Source organism: Anopheles moucheti, chromosome 3, assembly GCF_943734755.1.
Source record: "Anopheles moucheti chromosome 3, idAnoMoucSN_F20_07, whole genome shotgun sequence".
Taxonomy (NCBI): Eukaryota; Metazoa; Arthropoda; class Insecta; order Diptera; family Culicidae; genus Anopheles; species Anopheles moucheti.
In genome coordinates, this window is record NC_069141.1 from 71,307,992 (window position 1) to 71,332,304 (window position 24,313).

The 24,313-nt window shown below is 46.8% G+C and overlaps 1 protein-coding gene across 1 annotated transcript; it reads left to right on the forward strand.

Moving 5' to 3' along the window:
- Positions 1-24,130, forward strand: LOC128301789 (uncharacterized). Its single transcript, XM_053038419.1, has 5 exons — positions 1-90; positions 21,064-21,527; positions 21,623-22,621; positions 22,691-23,159; positions 23,236-24,130. Exons 1-5 carry the CDS (start codon positions 10-12, stop codon positions 23,890-23,892), a joined length of 2,670 nt encoding a protein of 889 aa, XP_052894379.1. The 5' UTR covers positions 1-9; the 3' UTR covers positions 23,893-24,130.
- Positions 24,131-24,313: the final 183 nt, after the last annotated feature.

The window sequence follows — 24,313 nt, forward strand, 5'->3', positions numbered from 1 at the left end:
GGCAGTAAGATGAGTTATGTGCGCCACACCGCCGTAGTCGCCGTCTCCGTGCCAGTGCTTGTGATCATTCTATGGGTGCCAGCATTAGAGGTAAGTTGCTACACACGCCCTGCCGTTCTGTACGCATTTGTTTTGTGGGGCTGTGGGGATCGTGGGACGAGGGGGTGTATGTTTTTTTTTGAGGTTATGCTCAGTTGTACTCGTTTTTTCGGTCGGTTGTTTACATTAGCATGGTAAAGCATATGTGAGGGGCGACGAAGCTGCAAACGGTGCCAGATAAGAACATCATCATGCAATGAGGTACACAGCACGGTATCCAGTTTACGATACTGGATGGTGGATTACTATCCACGCTTTCAACACCACCGGGAAGCAGCAGCAGCTTGGCTTTAGGGAGATAAATGTTCTTTAATCCTTGCCTTCATTGGCTTGGCTTTGCAAACGCCGTAAGAGTGCATCTGAAGCGTACACAAATGTTATTCCAATGCAAACAGTAGTAGCAGCTTTACCTTACTCCATGTGTGAAGTCTTCCTGGTGCCTGTGATCTTCAAATAGCACTCTGCCCCATTGAAAGGAAACGGTTTCCAGGGTTCTGTTGCTGTTGTTGGTGTGGATTCCGTACCACATCCGTGGCCACATTCGGATAACGGATTTCAGCAATACACCTCAAATGGATCGATAAATTTATGCACCTAATCATGTCCATTTGCCGTGTGCTCACGAGAAGCCGCAGCATCCGGACACGGTACCAACTGGTGCCAGGGATGTTTTCTCACGGCCCCTCTGCATAAAGCCTCGCTAGCATTCGTCCATTGCCGGGATCATTTCGTGTTAAACATGATTGTTTTCGCGAGATTATCTCGCACCCGAGCGTCGCGGGCGTTTCATTTCTTTTAAATGTTTCGTGACAAGAAGAAATTAATTGTCACACGTTCCTTCCATTCCTTCCTTTACGTTGTCCTGCATTCGTGGTTGAATGGAAGTGATTTGCAAGCGAAAGGGAAGTTCGTGATGCGGTTGGGCGCAGCTTCGGTTCGGGTTTGTTGAGTTTGCAATGAGTCGTGGTACCATCGGGTCATCGGTTTCGCAGAACCGACAGCGCTGCTGATGGTTCCCAGATGAACTCTTTTTAATTATTCTTCACATATCGAACCCGGTTCAGCGACCAAACAGGGGTCTTTGTAACGGAACCGGTGTTACCAATCGAGAGAGTTGGCAACGGATCGCTTGATTTGAATAAAGTCCACCATTGAAAGCGTGGCATTCATTCGGTGGCAGAACGCGTAACTGAATTAGGCGAGCCGGTAGATAGTACAATGTCGGGTAAACTGCAGCTGGGTTGAAGAAGTTCGTTGAACTTCAAGCGGCATGGCAAAGGTTATGAAAATTGAGGCGCACCCCTGTATCTCTATAATGGCCACAGAAACGCAAACCAGAAAAAAACGCTCGAAAAAGTCATTAAATGCCCAGCATTGCTGGTTTTTATGTTCTTTCGACTGCAATTCCACCCTGTGGCGAAGATCGTTTGCCAAAAACTAAACCGTCCGCTCATTATTCAACGCCACTTTCTCTGGGGCGCCTTAATTACCCGTTTTCAAACAAGAGAAATAATATAATGAATTGCGCCTTTGTACCGGGCGGGGATGGGCGCACCTAGTGGGAAGGAAGTGACGGCCATAAGTCACGCCGTGTTCGGACGGAAGCGGCAGTAAAGCTTCCACCAAACTGTGGTGGATACCGCGGTGTGTCGTCTGGTAACATGATATGGTACATTTAACCTTCTGTCCCCAACAGGGACGCGCTTTTCCGCGTGTCGTTTCGTTTGATTGCACCAAATAGGTTTCCCATCCACACGTTGGAACCACATTTTCCAATAGCCAGCTGGGAGATCAGGACCGGGCGTGGCATACGTGATGCGTGTCCCACTGGTTTTCCTCCCGACTCGTCGCTGTTTGCGTAGTCTAGTGTCGCTTTTCCGGGTTTGGCTGTTGTTATTTTTCGCTGGCTTTATTATTCCGTAACGACCCACCAAATATTCGGTGTGGCCGCGGTGTGCTGTTTAACGGCGGGGGAAAATGTGTCCATCTGTCAGTCGGCCGTCACAACAAGATTCAGCTGGAAGATTAGTGTGAGGTGTTTAACGTGCGCACTCTGTGTGGTGCGGTGCGGTTCCTGCCTAGTGGATGATCGTTTCCAGACGGTGGCGTTAAACGATAGCGTCTGAAAGTGACTGATTTTCTGTTGGAAAAGTTGGACAAATTCCCTGTAAGCTTGTTCTGGGTCTGGCAATAATCCACCGCTTTACATGATGTAACAAACGGGAGTTACAACGGTGATCATTAAGCAGGGGGAGAGAGATCAGTACCCTGTCTATACAGCAAAACAAGCAGGAGTTCATGTGGCTAAGTCTACGCCGAAGCGTACTTTAGATATTTTCCACCCGAAGTGTTAAGCGAGTGAAAACTTTATGACAAATGGGGTGACCTTAACCGAAACGCATTTACCCCAGCGACGAGGGGTCCACGACTTCACTTTTATGATCCGATCCGAATTAACATCATCGTAAGGCAAGATGTTCAAGCTGTTCAAACGATTGCCGGAGCGGTTGTTTATACTGGTTTCGGTGCAGCAGGTTTTGTGCCGCTTGCAAGGAAAAGGGAACCTACTTTTTTATGAAGATGTTGCAACTGGCAGAACAATCAACGCGCCGTAGTCGAGGTGTACCGCTGTTCCAGCACGATCGCGAAGGTGCTTTAGGTGGATCTTGTTGTTGCGGATCGTGCTGAAATCCCACCGCTCATTGGGGGCAGATTAAGTGTCTGTGCAAAGTCCATGAACGGATATGACGGATTGATGGGTTGTGGCCTATTGCCCATCTTTGGTACAACAGCTCTGTAGGGCATCGGTATAAGGTAATGGAAAGTGACCTCCGGGGACAAGAATGATTGAGCTCGGCCGCAGAAACGGGACCGTTCTGGAGGAGTCCCATTTTGGTGTGTGGAGATGTGAATTTCACTCACTCGCGAAACGCGAAATGAAGAATGGAAAGTTTCTGATATAAGTGAGGTAATTTCACTATAGTTTATATAATTTCAATATTATTTCAGCTTTTAAGTCATTAATACACTATAAAGCAGTGAAAAGAGTCGATCGTTGGAAAGGTTTTCTATTTCAAATTTAATTAACACCGTGTTAATGCGGACACCGTGGTTAATTTGTCTTTACTTTAACGTCGTCACATTCACTATACTATCCCAAACCTGTTTAGTTCCATCTGGATCGTTTGGGGTCGGCGGTTTGGCGAATGTTTCAGTTCCAGTACATTAATAAATAACAGTTGCGCATTTGTGATGGGAAAGTTCCTGTCTGGCTCTTCTCGTGTTTCGTAACTGAATTCGTTGCCAATTTTCCGTGGTGTGAATTGTTTAATTTTTCTAAAGTGGAAATCACATTCAGAGCAATGTCCTACACACGAAGCACAAGGGGAAAAACCATCTGCTAGAACAATAATTTGTCTAATTGTTCACGGGAGGCGAATTCTTCGCAAACTGATCACACTTGGGCGAGCCCCCACAGTGTGCCGTACATCGCATGGGAAAAAAGGGACGCATTTTCTGGCTGAACGCAATCTAAATTGAGCATGATTAACGGCGCTGTGTGCGGACGGGAATAATTGTGGCTAGACGAACACACGTCAAAACAATTTTAGCCAATCATCATAAATAAAGGGAACAACAACATAATAAAAAAACGGCAACAGCATGTTGGTAGATTAATTCCGCTTCTCAATATTCCAGCACGGCTGCGATCGTCCGGAAAGGAGAGAGAAGCTATTCACTAACCGGCAGGTTGCAGCATTAAGCCTGCTTTCCTTTTTTGTGGGATTTGGTGTTTAATGAGAGAGCATTACTGAACCTTTTATATAAGCGGTACAGGTGTATTATGTCTTCCACCACTGTAAGAATTATTTCCAACCCCCTTTTGCACTTACAGCAACGCACGAAACATTGTCAAAACTCCAACTGAATCTAGCGTGAAATTCGACACATCAAATCAGTAGGACACCAATTAGGGATGGTGTTTGTCTTTCACTCCAGCTCATCTCACCCCCGTTGCGTGATTTATCTAGCACCTTCCACCCCCCAAAACCAGACCAGACGGTGAATTATGGGACCAAAAAATCAGAGACCAATTTGATGCCGTTACACACCGTCGGGACGGGGGCTAGAAATTAAAGCCACACTATCCACAGCCTAAGGCGGGATATTGCGGGAAGATGGGAAGATTTATTTAGTTGCGCCAGCAAATGCGGCTCCATACTGCAGTTTATTCGAATGTCTAACAGCACACATACACACCGAACCCCGGATGCATCTTCGGATGTTTATCAGTAGCTTTACCAGCCTTGATTGACAGGAGACTTCCCTTTGCTTGCTGTTTGGGCCGTCAACTTGTGTTTATAGATTTTAGTAGTTCGGTTGGCCTTCCGTAAACTGTCTTTAATTATTTTCTTACCACGCCACACCACGGCAAACAGAATGTGTCTGCGTGTGTTTTATGATAAACAAAGAAACACATTGTACCGTAATGGCGGCACTAATTTGTTGCATACGATTGGGGATGGTAAAATTTATAAAATTATAATGCTGCATTATTTATAACATTCATTACTCTAACGATGATTTATCTCGAAATGGTTAAGTGGCATTTAGCTCTTGCTTTTCCACCCCTTCGAGGTGATTGTTGATTTAAGCTTTTTCTGTAGGTAAACCGTTTACCAATGCGGATAAGCACAAAATTTATGATGTTTTAAACGAATGCTCAACGAATAAATCTGTCCAAGAAGTTCGGTTTAATTATACGATCATGCAAATTATTGACAGCGTTTGACCAACCTTTTACCACCCGTTCCGGCAGGACGTTCATCATTTAGTGGCCGAAATGGGCGAAAAAAAAATGTCCTCGCATTAAGCAAAGGGCAACAGCACATCTGCGTTTATCAATAAATTTTAACCGCAAACTACAGTGCGACGGGAACGGTTTTCACATTAAAATCGATCGTTTCGACGTGCAATGTTGGGGTAGGTTTTGGAAGAAATTCGCACAGGGTGACCATTAATTATGCTCCTTCGTGCATGGGTTTGCTTGAGTGTTTTTTTCGTATCCTTTCAATTGCCTTATCTTTATCGCGTGTGTTTTTTTTATTGGTTTGCAAGAAAGTTAAATACCTGCTGACATATCGTTTTGCGGTGGTGCCGCATTTTCAAACCACTCGAAAATGATTTATCCCAAACAGGCGACTGGTTTTCTCCCTACGTCTGTTTGGATTTTACGCTTCCATTGCTCCGTTGTTAAGAATGGCAAAAGCGGCGGAAAAAATCTTAATTTATCGTCACTGGAATTCTCGGACGATTGCTTACACGCAGCGCGAAAAGTGTGTGGTGCGAGCGAAGAAAAAAAATACCCCACCTCAAAGCAATATATGTAGGTAATGATATGGGGTAATAAATACAAATAAATAAATATTGCGAGCGCAAAGAAAGAAAAAAAAAACCCGTACGGAAACGGTTACTTTATGACGTTTTCATTTCGAATTCGTTCCACTCGGTGCTGTTAATGTGATGGGTAAGCGGTGGAACTCTGGCCGAGCAATGCCAATTTGTCTTCGCCTGTTGTGCATTGTGGGGGGGAGGTAAGCAGACCATGTTTACAACATTGTGCGCTGCAAAATGGCCACTATTGAACGCTAAATTATGGTTTAAAAAGGTGTCCAATACCTTTCCAATCGGTTTTTATCATGAATTACCCGGGTTTGGGGGAGTTACATCTGGGAACCGTAAACCGTGGCGTAACCTACTTTGTGCAGCGCGACCGTACGGGACCCCCCTTGGGGGACAATAGAAAGATATTGTTTTGGGGTGGAAATAACGGCGTTGAAATTAAATTAAAGCGCTGACCTTTCGTCGCGGTTTGATAAACAAATGCCTTTAATGCCCTCTTTTGAAGGTGCGGATTAGATGAAGATCAAGTGCTCTTAACAAACTCTTAGTAAACGAAATGTTTATGTCTGCTAAACAATCAAAACAATTATTAAATACCATTCAAATGAGCTCATAACAATTGCAAGAAACGGAAACGGGGATCGCATTCACGTCAAGTGACTTGACGTGGAAAATTCCCCAGACACCCTGTCCAGGTGTTGGAACCAATTTTAAGCTCGATTTGATTAACAAACCCCATCCAAAGTCATGCACAGCTCGTGCAGCCCGTTGCAAACCACTTTGACGAGAGCTGGCGCATCTAGCGCGCTCGTTCGCATAGAGCACTCGTCGGTTTGCATTCGAACGTCAGGGGGTGGTTGATTTGAATTTTGCGAGACGTGCGTCGCATTTCCGGCACTTCCGCCACTTGCCAATCACAAACAATGAGCGCTCGCGCTGTTGTACGCCCGCCGGCCTGGGACGAATGGGTGAAAAACAACGCGTTACACCCTTTTAAAAAAACAAGGTGCAATATATTAAACGGTGGGTAAGGCATTGCATACGGGGCGCGGACTCAGGAGTTTGCCATTTTTACCACCCCTTTTCCTGATCCCGCGTCCCAATCATCATCCCGCCGAGATCACACAACCGTGATCGCTTGTCAAACCTTCCCCGGGAAAGGTAGTTCTCCCGTATGGATCGGTTTCTATTACAATAATCGGTAAACGCGGTGGGATCCGCACGAACGTCACTCTGGAACCTGAAAGTTCATTATATTTTACAGCATCTACCTACCGGGGCCCTGCCAGGCAAATGCGCCGTGTTGGCAGTCGCGGAGCACCACGGTGGAGGCGAAAACAAAACCCACATTCCACAGACCCTTGGGCCACCAGCACACTGGCGGTACCGCTGTCCCGTTTCTCCACTGCCAGTCACGATCGCCCGATGGAGTGTGCTTCACGCGTCGTCCACCGCATGCCGAATGCTCCGCGTCACATTCCGCACGTTTGCATATTGCATCCACGCGCGGTGCGAGACTTTTCACGACACTCGGAGCGCGCGCGCCCAAGAGGAAAAGTGGCCGCATACTAATCAATTTTCGCGCGCCCGGGTGTGGGCCCCGACGACGTGCCGGAATTTTTGGTGAGATTCCAACGCCACCGATTGGTGGGATATTTTCACTCGCGCGAGTGCATTTGGACAGTGGGAAGAACGAACTTACTATGCATGACGCAGAAGGGTACCTCCTAAAGGACGGAGAGATGATATACGCTTCCGATAACGTGGCGGACCACCCTTGGTTTGGTTGAGTTGTGTAAAAATGTGACCAAAAAAACGTGTACTGTGTACTGAAGAAGCTTAAGTTTGTGACATTCACGGGCATGTTCAGTACAGTTACACAACACGGGATCGGGATCGCCTAAACATTTACCGAAAAAGCAAGCAATCAAACTCGTAAGTCACATTTCATTTTAATGGCCGGAAACTCTTGTCCACAAGCTTCGCTTTATGAGCGACCGGACGTGTGCAGTTTCGTTGTTGTTAATTAAGGAGGATTATAAACACCCTCCCATCGTCAACCCGGGCTCACAACAATTTATGGCTGGCTTTCTGCTCTTGAAAAGCGGTCGAGCGAAGTATGTTTTACACATTAAGGCGTGACCATCGTCGCAGCAAAAATGGCACAGAATAGAAGTATCTCGCTCAACATGCCCATGCCCCCCAACAATGGAGGACGCGTTCGCTTCCTGGTGCCCTCTCTCACAGTACCACGTGCGTAACGAAAGCACTCCGCGCTTGATTGATCTCCACCTCGTTGCACCACTGAAAGTTGCATATTGAGCGCAGAAGGGCAGAAAAAAGGGAAACGAAATTTGCAACCCCAACCCCCCTTCACCGGGGGGTTGACAATCGAGCTGTAGCAAATGCGGTTTTCTTTGACACTTTCTGCGACACGCTCGTTGAATTGCTTATGAACCTTGGCGCCCTGGTTGAGGCCCACAGCCAGGGTTTGCGGAACTTTCGAAGAAAGTGGCTGTGAAATCGATTAGAGGACCACCCCCGTCAAGGAGGGAGAGCGCTTCATTTCGCTGATGGACTCGTGCTACTCAACAGACGCGAGATGTCTATCTCTGGTGGGCAATGGTGGTGACTCGCATCGCTTATATCCTCACAAGACTTAGCCTTGAAAGGCGCGGAAGACTTCGGACTACAATGCTTTTGCCTATAAATATCACCACCTCTCAGCACTGTTGGTGCACGCATTGCACACGGCTAGTTGCGGTGCGTTGTTCCAAGAAAAAAGCTACGACGAGCTGCTCACGAGCCCGAGATGATCTTGAAGTAGTCGGTCGGCGGCCGCACATTGGACCACACAGCACGCAAACGGATCGATCGATCAAATGTAAGTTCGAGTTCTTCAAAACACGATCATATATCATATTCGTTAAGGGCGCGACGGTCAGATGGGGTGGGGTGGGTAACTCTTGCTGCGCTAGGGCGGCATGAATATCTGTAGACATTCATGCTGTTGATAGCACAACCGAGTTAGCTACTAAAAGTAAGAACGTAAAACCGAACCGAACCAAGTTGTCGATGGATCCCATCTCCAGTAAGGGTGGTGGTACAGGTTTTTTTTACTTTTCACATTCTTCCCGCACAGAGAACTGTCGTCGAGTCGGCGATCAAGCGAAGACACAACGGCAAGATCTTGTCTGGAGGACATGTGCATCCGCAGCAAAAGGGATTAACTTCGTTCTATCCCTTCCCGGCAGACACACGCATTCACCAGCTCTCAGGGCTCTGAGCTGATCGGACTGATGGGATAAACATTCTATCATCATCGATGACCTCTAAATCATAGACAGCAGAAGAGGAGAAGATCGTGTGTGTTGCTGTTAACCGTCCCTGTTACGGTGTTTTGTACAGGCACATCACATCAGGCCCCCAGGAAGGGGGACGAGTTGTCGATATAAACCTATTAGAGTATCATTTGATTTTCCGTTTCCAGCTTTTCCACGAAGTAAAAAGGGCCTACTACCACCCTTAGGGCTACTACCAACCCGTGCTGCGCTCGAACGCATCAATTAATCTGCCGCTCCGGTTGGGGGCGGTGCGCGACTTCGGGGCCCTCTATGAATTATGTTGTCAGTGGGAGGAGAACGAGGTACAACGCTGGGGTTGGGAATTGTTTAGACCAGCAACATTAAGATATCAATAAATCTGTAACCCTAGGTATTGGGAAGATATCCGAGGAGGAAAAAAACACACACTAGTCGTTTGGAGATTGCTTGGGGAACCTTCCCCTCCCATCCCAGCGGACAGATGGAATTGGTGGATAATGGTTTCGGCTGGTTTGACTGGTAGCAGTTTTGAGGGCTGGATACCAATTATTTATTCTATTCTTGTGTTCAGGTTTTAGGGGTTCCGATTAGGCGGTGAAGTGGCATAAGAAGTTGTTAGATTTGCTGGATGATTGCTACAAAACGTTTACAGCGCACGGACACATGTGGAATTCATTTTGTGAAATGGAGTTCTCTGAGTTTGAGAACCCCTTTTTGAAGTGGATACATATGTAGTCTTCTTTACTTCAAAACATTACGGGCGAAGAGTTCAAATTATTCAATAATTCTGAATCTATTTTAATCGTAATAAAATAAAAATTATGCAAAATATCATATTCAAATTCCGTTCTCGTGCTTTTCGGCATCCACGATGATGAAATAATAAACTACTTCGCGCTAACTTTTCCTGACACATTGACCAATAGCGTCCAAAAATTAGGTTCCGAAAAATTATCATTTGATTACGGCTATAAGCATAAATTTGCCATAAAAAGTCGCATGTTAATTGTTGCTGCTCGCCCTCCTTTGGACTTGCACAAACTGGAACCCCCGGGGCTGGGGGTGCACCATAAAACTCTCACCAAGAGCCCGTCCGCGTCCCCAACAGAACCAGTTCGCTTAATATGCACCATGAGCGCGGTTGAACACATCATGCCGGAAATGTCTCGCTGGTCGCTGCCTTGCATCGTACCGTCGAGAGCGAACGAAAATAACTCCGCCAAGATCTGATCCGGATATCAAATTTCTTTCAACGCAAAACAAATTTCGATATCCTAACCCAACATTTGCACGTCCGTGAGATCTTTGTCCGGTGATAGGCGATCAAATATTAGAGTTCGCACAGAGATGTCTGGCGCGGTACGGTGTGTCCACAACCTTTTGCAGTATCGCCCAACGCTAAGCACGCGGGAGGGAGCTATGGTGGTGGATTGGTTGCCCGTTTTTCCATGATCTTGATCGGGCGCGGATCTTGATTGGTATTTGTGCCAATCGAAATGTTAAACGTTAATCTGGGCAGATGATGAAGGGTCAGAAGCGGAAGGTTCTGCGTTGCTTTGTGAGCTTTGTGCATCGTTCTTCTTCGCCATTTTGCTGACACTGTGCACGGCCAGTGCTGAACTGATCATCGATTCGATGTTTGTGTAGATAACAAACGAGATTACGAAAGACCGAAAGCGGAGGAAAATGACAGGAAATGTTGCAAAACTCGCAACATCTACCCGTTGCTGATCGGTTGTGTCCATGTTCGCAAGGAGCTGCATTCTACGACAAGTGGAAGAAACAACGAAGCCAACGGACGAAAGAGAATAATCGAATAAGCATTTGCAGCATTTGGGTTTCATAAATTTATGTAACACCTACGTACGTTACGCTTTCAAACGCATCCGTTGAACCCATTCCCTCCCTCCCCGCTGTAGCCTTTGCCGTTTAGCGTCTTCCGTTTCGGTTGGGAAGACGCGAGCGCGCACACACACAAGCCGGTGTTTTGTTTGAAATAAATGCAGCTGTCAAATTAATTTATCAGTGACAACGTAAATTTGCGTGTCGCGTACAAAAATTTGCCAACAATGACGGGACCCACTCTGGCTGGCCGGTCGGTGTTGGTGTTTGCCGTGGCGCCAACCAATGCCATTCCACGATCGAGCTTCAGCAGCAGCTCGATATAAAAAAAGGACAACTGATGATACAATCGGACGGTACATCCCTCGACCGGCTACCGGGCCGGCCAGCTAATGCGTGCGACAATCGAGAGGGCCCCGTACACATTTACATAAATCATTTCGGCTTTCCCGGTCGATGAGCTCCGGAATTGATTGAATTCCGTGCCGTTTTTCTTCGCCCCTCGCACTGTGTATGTCCATCGTCGGCACTGATTGGATTCGTGCTGATTTATGTTCTATGCGGCGAGCATACACAAAACAGGGCACGATGAGCACGTGATCGCCAATGATGGATGGATGATGATCGTGGGAGCGCACCCGAGACAGTGGGCAGAGCAGTGTGTCGAATGCACAAATGTCCCCGAAAACAAAACAAAACCGAAAAAAAAATCACCTCAACAACCTTGCGTGAAGAATGGTTGGCGACACGCTGCGCATTGATTAGATTGGGTGGCGATGATCATGCGCGTGGGGTGGGTTGGGGTTCAAACCCCTAACAGGTGCGCACGTATCATCGTTAGAAGCAATTGATGGTGGCTGTTGATAAGCGGTTGGAATCAACGGATAAAAGAGTCAATTGGCTAGCTGCTTAGCTTAGCTGCTAAGAAAATTCATTTACATACGTTGGAAATGAGCATTAATCTGAAACTATCGTTACAGTGCGATCTCTTACCACTGCCACTAAAATACAGTTATGGTGGATGTATATTTTAATTATAGTTAATATATTTTTATAGCTAACAGAATCCGGCAGTGTTATTGAAAATAGAAACAAACGGAATCCGGAGCCTCCGGACTCCAGCTCGAACACGCTGCTCGCTGTTAGTGTAAATAATTTATATCGCATTTTATTAAGCGACTTCTGGAGCGTGCAGAATTTATTCCTATCTTCTGCACTTCCAGCAATACGTGTCCATCCCGGATCGCGGTTTAGAGCGCGACCCAGCGTCGTTTAACTGTGTATTTAGCAGCAGGAAGAAATAGACACACTCCAACACATTAGCCGCCGGTGGCCGGTGGAGGATCGTAAAAACCAGAGCACATCAAAATTAACACCATTTTCCCATTAAAAGCCGATGCGCGCCTGAGAGGCGAAAACTGTCTTCGTGCGCCCAATATCCGTGCGGCTTTGATCTAAATGCGACCCCCATAATGGTGGGGTCTAGCGCGTGGATGTGCGGATTTGATGGCGAGCGAGAGCTCGAAGGGTCGCAGCAGGCGGGTTTTCCGTGGTGCGATTCCTTCTGCAAGGGTGTTGCTGTTTGCTGTTGCTCAGCCATATTTTTGCCAATTTGGCATTACAACTGGCGTGTTATAGCTGTATGGAAGTAGAAGCGTAAACTTCAACCATTCAGCCAACTAGCAGTGCGGACTGGATGTCTACAAATTGGTACACGGTCACCTACCATCGAAGTGAGAAATGTTAATCAGGTCGGTTAGAAGGAGGGCGGGCAAAACCCCACCAAGAGATAAAGTTAAACAACATGATATTTTAACACATAATTCAACAGACGCTAGAATGCGCTGTTATAGCTGGGAGGAGGGATTAACAAGCGTTATGAAGATGTCTCAGCACGAATTCTCATGCCAGAAAGCATAAATTTACATACATTACCCCGTGGTGTGTTTGCAGCTAATCGCGCAAAGGCTGACCGGCGTATTTATATCCTTTCGCTACTAACTGTCACCCGATATAGTACATGCTTACACGGGATTGATTAATTTACACACCGTGGGTACTACTACGCAACGGATGAAAACGGACACTCCTGTCCGATCACAATACTGCTGCTCTGTGTTAGCATTTCTCTACGGCCCAACTTCCCGTCAAAAGCCAAACACAACATTGCAAGCGATCAAAATGTAAATTCCATTCGCTGGCAAGATTCGTGAGGAATTCTTTTCGGTGCTAATGAATCTCCCGTTGTCTTTCTTATCGCCCATGTCATGTTGCAGTCATGTTCAAGGCTAATTATAAGCGAGCACACGACCATCGTCTGGCCGATGGGCGACCGTTTTAACAGCGTCCGAGCTGAGATGAACTCTCGCCGTTGAGTGTCTGTCCCCCAAAACGTGCGCTACACACACACCCGTTCCTCATCTACGACACGATCCCTTCCGTACGGTGGCGCCTAAACCCCCCAATGTGAAGGTTTTCATTCTAAAAGAACGCATAAATTTTATTCCCGCGCCCCTCTTTGTGTCGACTACTCTTTCATCGAATCGCCTTTTCCCACTTTCTCTCGTCTGAATTTCACACCTTTCGGCTTTTAGACCGTGACCTACGGTGGGAGGAAGAGATTGGCATGTTCATTTTAAGTCATTTGTAGCAAGTTTGCTAATTCACTGTGCGTCCATCTTGATCTACACTTAACGAAAATGGCTGTCGACCGTTGTTTACTTCTTGCGAACTGACCTTCGGTGACATTTAAAGGGAACTGTCAAAACATTTAGTGGCCTTTCGCTGTTTTGCTGTGCACGAAAAATACGCAAGATGGCGCACTCGCTGTTTCACATCACCCGGTTTGGACCAACAACAGCTGACTGCGCCGACAAATTGGATGGTGCGTATCGCTTGAAATTGAATTTATTCCCAAGCGTTTCTGTGCAGGGCATGATTTATAAGCGATCATGACAAGTGTTAAGTACGGTTTGGTAACTAGGGAGTGTTGCTTACATTTTCCCCTTTTCAAAACATTTATCATCCCGAGCTTAGTTGTGGTGTTTGCGGGCAGCCAAAAGTGGAAAGTTATGATTCGCTCTTGATCGCCGTTCGGTCCGTTGGAATGTCTAGGGAAACGAGTTCTCGCTTTTGTTTGAGAAATTCAGTAAATGATCGCGAATCGCAAAAGGGGACACAATGCAAACAGTTTTGAAGCTGCTGGTGTGCAGGAATAAAACAAAAAAAAAACATCCGAAACATAGAGAAAGTTAAAGAAGCTAGCCAAAAAACACACACAACCAATAAACGGGTATAACATGTACATGAGTGATCGGTACACGAGACGATGAAAGTGATAAGCGCAAACAATGCAATGGATGGCTGGCTGGCTGGAACTGAATGAGTTTTAAATAGAACAATCCTTTCGAAAAAGAAAACCATCACACTGACCGGTGTATTAAAGTTAATCCCTTTATCTGCTGAAGAAAGAGTAATTTGTGACGCTCCAATGTCTGTTAGGTGCTCGTCTAGCCCAAAGGGATCTCCATTAAGGTACAGCACATAGAAACACCCTGTGTTTATACGGTAGCTCTTTTTCAACCTCGATGAATGAACGTAAAAACCTGCTTTCTTAACTCGGCGGCTGGCAACTTCCAGGTCGCGCCAAAGGGAAAACACAACGAGTTTCTTGCAGCGATGACAAGTCCAAGTTGGTCCAAGGGTCTGGTTTTTTGCCGGTACGTTCCATCTCGCGAGCCGCAACATCTTTGTGTCACTGTAACACAGCCCGGTGTTCACTCGCGGTGCACTATGCAACCGCCCAGACCAGCTGGAGCCATGATTTATTCGTGCGGGACACATAAATCATTCACCGCGCTGTCAGTCGCACGCTGTGGTGGTAGTGCGGTTAAAAAGGGCAGAATGACGTATGGGTCGTGGAAGGTTACTTGTTGTATACTTTTCGAGTTTATGGACAACGGAGACACGGTTTGCAACAGTTTAGCCGCACTCTAGTGTGCGGCAGCGCACATGTAAGTGTTTGATAATTTCTGTTTGTATTAATTTAACAAGTTGGACGTGTGAAGGAGTAGAAGTGACTACAAAATGAACGTACTTCACAAGCCTGTGTTTGATGCCCGCCAACAGCCTGTTTCTGTTTGGGGTTCTTCGATGAGCCGTTATGAATGGTTTGTACGCATCTTCCCGCGTTCATTCACTGGCTGGTTGGTTTGGAGAGCAACACTCAAGAGCTAGGAGCAACAACAAAAAAAGCCAACGCACCTATGTAGATCGCGTCACATCAAGCATTTGTTTAACAATACGTGTACGATCGGTTAAACTATTCCGCCAACAGGCGTAATGGATTCACGCGTCAACATTCGCCCCCGGATCGAACCGATCATTTGAACGATCGTATAGAGACAGAGAGAGAGAGGGACTGGGGCTGACCCCCTTCCAACAAGGGACCATATGGTTTCCCCCCTGCACGCCTTGTTACGCACATCGCGTTGGCTGTGCGCGCCTCTTGCTCCACACGCACACAAGCCTAGCGCCAAAACGGTTCGGCAACGTAAACAGTCTAATGATTGTCAAACGAAGATTTATAATCACTCCACTCCTCGGGGACACTGCAACGGTCCGTGTCCCACTGTTCCGGCAGACGGCATATCCAACCAAGTGCAAGCCCCGGAGCAACGGATTGTGGGCGAAAAACTCGGCGACAATCGGTTCTGCGTAACCGTGATCTCTTGTGGACGAGTGGTTTTTTTTTGTTCACATACAACTTTTTGGATTCCCACCCCCCCCCAGCCAAACACACACACACGCAAAACACCCCCGAAAACTGAAAACCAAACAAAACTGCCCCGTTCACCGATACAGCAGAAATAAATAAATAAAGCGTTACGGGGCGTTACAGGGGCGAAAAGGATTCAGCAACTTCGAGCTGCGTGCGCGCGCGCCCGCCACCACGACCGCAAGGGCGTGCGGATATTTATGAATGAATTGCTGCTTCTTCACCCCGTGTGATCTTTTCGTTCTTCTTCCTTGCTTGTTTTGCCTTCTTTTTTTTTTGCTCTCGTCGAACATCGAGTGTCAATGTGTTTGTTAAGTTGTCAGCTGGGGTTTTGGTGAGCAGCAGCTTGCCTCGGTGCAGCATCTTTACCGCGAAGTAAACACGCACCGTTGGGGGTAGGTATAATTTACGGTGTTAATTTCGGTACATTTTACCCAACCGCCACCACACGAGCGGGCATTATTTCGCTCGATCTGTGCGCATAATGGGATGTGATCGTTTAATGGCGCAAGGGCAGTATTATTGGAGATTGTGCGGTGTGAGCAATAAATTTCTGACATATGCGGTTGCGCGAATCGTCCGGTTTACATTGCGGCGCAGGAGCTCGGGTTAATTAAATACCGGTTGGGAACACACACGCAGTGCGAGAGAATGCATACTTCGCTTCCGGTGGAAAACCATCCCGTTGTGGTAGATTCGTCCTAAAAAAGGGGGAACCAACGAATTAATCAAACACACTGCAGGGAGTCATCCAACAAAGCCCCCGGCTAGCGGGAGTATGGTGATGTAAACTGAACGATGTCCAGTACGAAACTTACCGAGAAGTTGCCAGTCCAGATGAGGCGAGCGACTAAGGAGTAACGCTAAGCTGTTTGTGATGGCCAATTTTTTTGGTCAATCTCTTGGGTTTGGCGAGCAGCAGTATTATTGCCTGTTGGTCTGATTTCATTACTTAAGAAGCGACACCCCCGAAGGAGTCCAACGATTTTGACTCATCCCGCAAACACACACAGAGAATTGACCATTAATGGAAGGGTGTGAAATTCAACTCCAAACCACACGAATTGGGAAGCAGCAGAAATTTATGGAGTGTGCAAAACTGGCGGGTGGTTTTGATACACACCGGGCTAACTAGTTTGCTTATCAACTCGTACCGCTCGTAGACACAATCCATAAATTTGAAATTAACGTTAAAAGCGACCAATGTTCTTGATTCGCTTGGTTTTTTTTTGGTTTTAATTCTCCTCCCTGGACATGAAAGAATCCGCAGAAATTAATCTTACGAACAACTTGAAGCTTAAGATATGAACTCATTAACATAAACGGACATTGGGTGATGGGATTTGTGTGTGTGTGATTCGGATCGTTTGTAGTGCGATTTATATTGTTTGTAATCTAAGAATATGGAGATGAAACTGCTACATTATAAACCTTTTTCATTCCCCCCGTGACTTGGAACGATTATCCACCACTTAGTTGAGAACTTCTCGACGGTAATTTAAATAAGATGACTTCTGCAGAAGTCACCTTTATTTCCATTCCAATCAATATGCCCTCGAGAGCTAATTTACATTCAGATTGCTCATAATGACACACCTGACCGTAGGAATCCATTTGCAAATGGCGATCCCCTGCATCGTGATGCAACCCTGGCACGCAGTGTAATAGTAGCAGCAGTTGAAGTAGTGTAATCAGGATGACATTTCAATAGTTACTATTCCTGTCACCAGTGGTAAAATAAATGGTTTGACACACGGCGATTGATAATGATAGCGGAACAGCATGCCATGAAATGACATAGTTCACAGCAACGTTCCCAGGAAGCGTGATCTTTCGCGGTGCTAGAATCCGTAGAATCAGTTATCGTTAATTACGATGATTATCACCTTGGAAATGATATTACACGCTGACACTCAGTGTCATAACTAGCAACGGCAATTGGGATTGTTAGCGCGGCTATTTCTCGAGAAAAAGAAAATCATCTCAGCCGATTGGTAGCCACCGCCCGCTCGAGCTGACCTTTGCGAGTAGATACGTGGGGCCGTGGCTGTCTCTGGGTCGTTTCGTTTGGTTACATTTTAATTAGGAAATATATGATCCTGTACGCGGTAGCCCACCTTCCCACTGCTGCCCCTTTCCCGGGTTTGTTGCAAATGCAATGTTGTGAGTGGCTTTTATTGCAACAAACTGTTACACCGGGGAACGCGAAGGATTGTGTGCTCGTGAAACTCGGAGTCTTCTGTGCCCGTGGCACCTACTGGGAGCAGCCGCAGCAACCATTACGACGCTCGTTTAATCGCAATCGAACTGCGGGTAGATTCGATGAAAAGCACTAATTTATTGGCTAACGTGTTGCCGAAGCGCGAGCTTTAGGCATCGTACACTGGGAGTGCGCCTTCGACGGATTAGTGGACGATTTATAAGTGAGCGGTTGTTAGTAGCGCGTAGTCTGCTAGCTCTAGTGGCAAGTGATTGATTCCGCTTGCCTCGTAAATAATGTTTTATCGGAACAACGCTAGAAAGGAATGTCTAAGCTTTGGGCACATACGTCGTGCAAGAGAAGGTTGTAGGTAATCTATCGATACTTATGAACTTTACTTAATTGCAGTGTGTCGAGTTATACACAACTGGTATAGACCATACAGCAATGAAGCTGAGAGTATAAACAGCAAAATACTAACGACATTTTCGTACACCTAGATGGGCTAGTTAAGCTGTTCTCTAGCTCTGATCCGATCGAATCCGCATCATCGTTTCTGATAATCATCACCAAACCACCAACATTTGACCTATTCTGTAACGACAACGTTTTCTCCCGATGCTTCACGATAACACGGGCGAGCACACGAAATGTGAACGATACAATATAACCTAGAAATTGAGCCAAACATAAATTATAGTTTCGTTTGCCTATTTTGGCACGTTTGAGGGTATCAAAACACAGCGTTTATGCAAATCCTGCACCCACTTGTGCGGACCCCGTTCGGTTTCTTCAACGGTTGTGGTTTTTTTTTGCTGCTGCCGATGTTGCTGCAGCCAGTGACTGGGACGCGGTTCTTCACTATCAATGAAGTTCTTCAGCGTATATACGCCCCGATGTGGGCCGTGTTTATTTGGTGTACGAGATGATGAATGGATGATTGTTTTCGGCCAAAAACGGAACGGAGAACACAAATTCTGTCCTGCTGTAGGTGGTTAAACGGGTGTTAAAGAACCAATTTTTAACGAATTTCGAAATACGAACACGTGATTCTCTATTCTTTTCAAATCGAAGCAGTTACAATACATAAGTCGATCGATCAATAATTGAGCTGTAGACAGCTTACCTGTAAGTATCAGTGAACACACGCTAATCCCAACAGATTATTGCTTCACCGAAGAGCGCGTGCCGCCAATGATCCTCACGGTCTTTGAATGTGTACCAATTGGATCTTTGTGAATAAAGCTAAGATGACTTTATTGAGTGAACCATTCCATTCCGTTTCGACTATTCCGACTGTGTTTTTCTTCATTTTTATCGATGACGAACGCGTTGGTTAGTATGAAGTGACTGCTCCGACTCGTTACTTTCCATCTTTCCGTGGTCCATATAGAAGGACCACACCCACCCACGGCGTAGACACGGCGCAGCCTCATCAGCGCACACCTGCCTATGTACCACTACATCCGCCCAAAGATACACACGCACACGGACACCTGCACAGCACACAATTACCACAAAGCGAGTGGCCAACGAGCGACCCACACACAGGTGGGGTGCGCTGAATCTCTTAAGCGTCCGGTGACTTCAACTCCCCTACAAGCGACGGACTCGCGGAACTAGGAACGGTCGCTTATTGAGCAATTTGATCGTGGCGCGGTCTCGTCTACTTTATCGTCTACCCGATTGTGACTTAATTGTAGTTTTATGGTACGGAAATTGTCTTCATCACCTCGTTTGCACCCTCGCGGGTTCCGCCCTACTGCGTGTGTCTCAACCAAAGGGCCTGAAAACGCTGGACAATCCAGTTGCCGTTGCAATTGGAACCAAATGCCGATTGGATGCTGCTAGCGAGATGTGTTTCCGTTTGAAGTATAGCAAAGGTTCGCTTTAAACTGCGGTAGCATACAAATGTATGCATACACTCACAAATGTATATATACGGGCACGTACAGGGTGAGATAAGAAGGCTTTTTTTCCAACCAGAAGAGAAGTGGCTTAAACGCCCATTCACGAACATCCAAAGGAACACGTTTTTATGCAAGATGACACTCGCGCCTAAAAAAAAAACACCCTCCCCGGGTACGTGGTGGAATGCACCCACGAGCTAAAACGGCACGGTAAAATGGACTCGCCGGCACGATAAAGCGCGGAGGTCCCCGTCGGCTTCAGACGATTGTGCCGTTTGCACAAGGCTACCAAACTGCCGCAGCCTAAACGGTTAATGTTCGATAAACATTGAAAATTTATGCTTTCCGTCGCATGCATGTGCCGTCGCGGTCATCCAGTGATTTTGCGGGCCGCTCCATTCAGCGTGACTTTGAAACAGAAAACAGCGGAGAGACTACCATCTCTGCCCGTTGTGCGTTCGTTTGCTTCTTTTGCTTTACAAGCCACTCGGGGGGTACCGGGATCATCAGCACAGATCTCCTCCTGACCGTTCAATGAGCTCTGGATGGGTCGGTAATTTTGGAACCCCCGCTTGGGAGTTGGAAGACGGGTGGGGGTGGGTACTATCTCCATTCATGAATCTTACTAAACCTCATGCTTTTGCTTCGGTTGCTTATTGAATGGGATGATGAGTGTGTTGGGAAGAAGAAGGAAAAAAACGAGCGGACCCATTCACAAAAGGAAAAGGTATGGCAAGACCAACGATTGCATTTGTGCGCGACAAGTTCAAAATGACGGTGGACACCGTGCGTGGTTGTCCACGACGAGGACGTGCCGTTGTGGGATAAGCTCTGTGAGTTTGTTGTGTGCCGTCCATCTACCGACGATCATTGTTGAATTTTTGGTGGGTTTTGATTTTTTTTCGATCATCGTGCGGTTCAAGAAGAAGTACCAAGTTTTTAAAGAACTTAATCATGTAAAATTTCTTGGAAAATAATGACCGGAACATACTGGAAACGAGATAATCACCATTCGTAATTATGCTTATTTTGCCTTTAAGTTTTACCAGTTTTTTTAGTTTTTAAATATAACCACCCTGTGTTGTAACGCTGTCACTCTCAATGACAGTTACACACTGTCATTGCGTAAGTAAGTAGTAAGAGCGCGGTACAAGGTAGAACCAAAAGAGAGTGTTGACCCACCGGACCGATAGAAACGTTTTAACTAGTGTTGTGAATGTCTGAGGATTCGTAAATCTCAAGGATTCATGAATCTTCAAAACAGAGATTCAGATTCATTCATTTAGTTCAAAGATTCATTCAGATTCATGGATCTGAATCTGAGTTACCCAATACTAGTTTTAACTGTTGTATTTTAATTGTGTTTTAAGTAAATAAAAGAATAAGTCCTAATCAAAGAACACACAACCAATTATGTTGTGTTGCAAGTGTTACAGTGTTGCAAGTTAAACTCTGTGTTTTTACACATAAACTAACAATACTCCCACATTCTTGTTCTATTCCGTACAGTCTTACAGTATTCCTCAGCAACAGTCCACGCCGGTATTCGGTAGCAGTTTGCTGATACGACCCATAGCCTCGACCGATCGGGGTAACATCGATGAGAAACATTTCACACCGAGGAAGCTGCATTCGCCGAAATCACAACTGTTTATACCCGAACAGTCACCGGCGGCGACAGCACCGGACAGCGGATTTGGTGGGTCAACCGAACAGGATGGGATCGACCGGAGCTACCGGAAGGTGAAGAAGGTCGTCAAACATCGGCGCCATCCGGTACCGCGCCGTATTAAGCCCGGTTCACCCGGTTGGACGCACCGGAAGCGACGGTTCAATCCGCACATCTTCACACCTTTCACCAAATGGGGCCCGTGCGATCACTATTGCCACCAGAAGCGAGAACGGTACTGCATCGCCAAGCGCAAATGTGGCAATCACATCCAAACGGAGGAACGGATATGTCCCAAGAGCATGTAGGCTGAAGTCGTTCCAGAGCGAATGCGTTCGGTTCCGACGTACGTAATACTCTATGATCTGTTTTGTTGTTTTTACTATCTTTCCCCTACAGTTGCGTCCCGCTTCACATTCCACCGATACCGACCGTACACATCGAAGATACGAAGGAGGAGTATCATGCGTCGTCACTTCCGCTGAATCAGTTCACGATCGTCAACTTCGACGGGCACGTGCAGAAGCAGCTGCAGCAGCACGGTAAAAAGAAGAAAAAGATCATCATCCAGGAGGACGACGAGCTGGACGATTCGGACAGTGATACCGATTACGTTATACTGAAGAGTCCATCCTCGTCTAAGTATCCATCGTTTCATCGCAAGGAGGAACTGCTATCCCAGATGATCAAGGGTAAACCCTTGCTGATCAATCTGGACGATTTCGACGACAAGCGCATTCTGTCGCCAAGTCATGCGCTTGCACCACACTACGACAATGGTTACGAAACGGCCGCCCATAAGTTTGTAAAGTATCCAAGACACCAACCACACCAGTATCATCTGCCGCGAAGGCAACCGTCCAAGCTGAGTGACTATTTTGAAGATTATTACGATCATCTTTACCGCGACGGGACGGGGTTCTCTAACCGAAAGGGTGAAGAGTATCCCGATGCTGGCGAGCAGGAAGACTGGCGTCCCGTTGTTCCACCGACGGCGATCGTCAGCAAACAACGAGCAGGAGCGAACGGAACGCAACGGTTGGATAGGAATTACGGTGCCATTTTCCAGCACACGACCGAGTCGGCGGAGGCAAAGTTGATGAATAATTCCACCAGTACACAGCGATATCAACAGCTGTTGGAGTCTTTCTCCACCGTTACGACGAACATGGGCGAAGGTCGTTACGCAAAGCGCGAGGTTGATGAAGAACCTATCGGCTTCTCATCGAACGAGGACGAAGAAGCGCCAGGGAAGATGCTCAAGTCCGGACCAACAATGGCTCAATGGAAGGCACGCGAAAAGGCGGTGTTCGAGATGCCCCGTAAGGTTGAGAATCCCTACACAAAGTGGAGCAAATGGACGAAATGCACGGCCAAGTGCACCACACGAAGATTGAAGTACGTCTGCTCAGTGGCGCTAGCCATATCGACCGTCACTCTTTACAATCTTTCCCTCTTTTCTTGCAGACGATGCCGAATACCTTCCTTCTGTGGGAACGATGTCATACGAGAGATTGCCTACTGCTACACCGAGGGCAGCTTTTGCGAGGAGTGGATCGGGAATCAGCTGTATCAGAACAGTCGCAATATTATTCTTCCACCGGCGATTCCACCTTCAACTAGCACTAGCACCACTACGACCACTACCACAACAACGACGACGCCCCGACCCACCCGACCGCGACGACCGCATCCGAATGGGTTGAGTCGAAGCGACACGGTATCGCTTCCAACTTCAATCTCTGCCCAGATATTCTCTAACCGCCGTGGTCTGCTGCAACCGGAGTACATGCCACAGCAGCTGACCTGCGGTTTGCCGATGGTGCGTGACAAGCCAAAGAAGAACTATCTCTACAACATGCTGCGAATCATTGGCGGTAAAACGAGCCGCCGAGGACAGTGGCCCTGGCAGGTGGCCATTTTGAACCGGTTTAAGGTACTGTTCGGAATCTGGCGAACTAAGCGCGAGAGAAATGTTCATGTTCTTTTCTTTTTGTTCTATCCCATTTTAGGAAGCTTTTTGCGGTGGAACTTTGGTATCTTCCCGGTGGATTCTAACCGCCGCTCACTGCGTTCGAAAGCGGTTGTTTGTGCGGCTTGGCGAACACAATCTCCAGCAATCGGACGGATCGGAGATCGAGTTCCGTGTCGAGCTGAGCATAAAGCATCCACGGTACGACAAGAAAACGGTGGACAATGATGTGGCACTGCTGAAACTACCGCGGGAAGTGGAGCGATCGAACTTTATTGGATACTCGTGCCTTCCGGAACGATATCAGGCCCTGCCGACCGGGCACACGTGCACCATCATCGGTTGGGGAAAGAAGCGCCACAACGACGATGCCGGTACGGACATACTGCACGAGGCGGAAGTGCCGATCGTACCGAATGAACGGTGTCGGGCCGTGTACCACGATTACACCATCACGAAAAATATGTTCTGTGCGGGACATAAGCGTGGCCGGATAGATACGTGTGCCGGTGACTCCGGTGGTCCGTTGTTATGCCGCGACTCCACTAAGGCAAACAGTCCATGGACCATCTACGGTATAACGAGCTTCGGCGATGGCTGCGGGAAGCAGAACAAATTTGGTATCTATACCAAGGTGCCGAACTATGTCGATTGGATTTGGTCCGTTATCAACTGCGATGGAAACTGTCGAACGTGAGATCAGCAAGCGGATTCGGGACAGGAAATACTTTTTCCTTGATGAATTAATTTATTGGCACCGCATCGAAATGGCGTGCGGTGTAATGCGCAGGATTAATGCATATTTGATACATCAGTTCACCGGATATCCGGCACAACAGCGACGAACAATGATCTTTGATAATTATTTATTTGCGAATAAGCCAGATTACTGTGTATAGTTGATTTACTGTTTAAAGAATAAAAAAAAAACAAATAAAGTGATAATTACAGGTTTACAAAAATGTTCGTGTTTTTATCCGGAATTTGTGTAAAGAAATAAACGATAATTACTAACTCAGCGGTAACGGTTACGATATCATTTCAAAAATTAAATCTCGCTTCTCTTTGCTAGCGCTAGCGCCGCTTTAGATAGTAGCGGACAAAAGTAGAACCACACT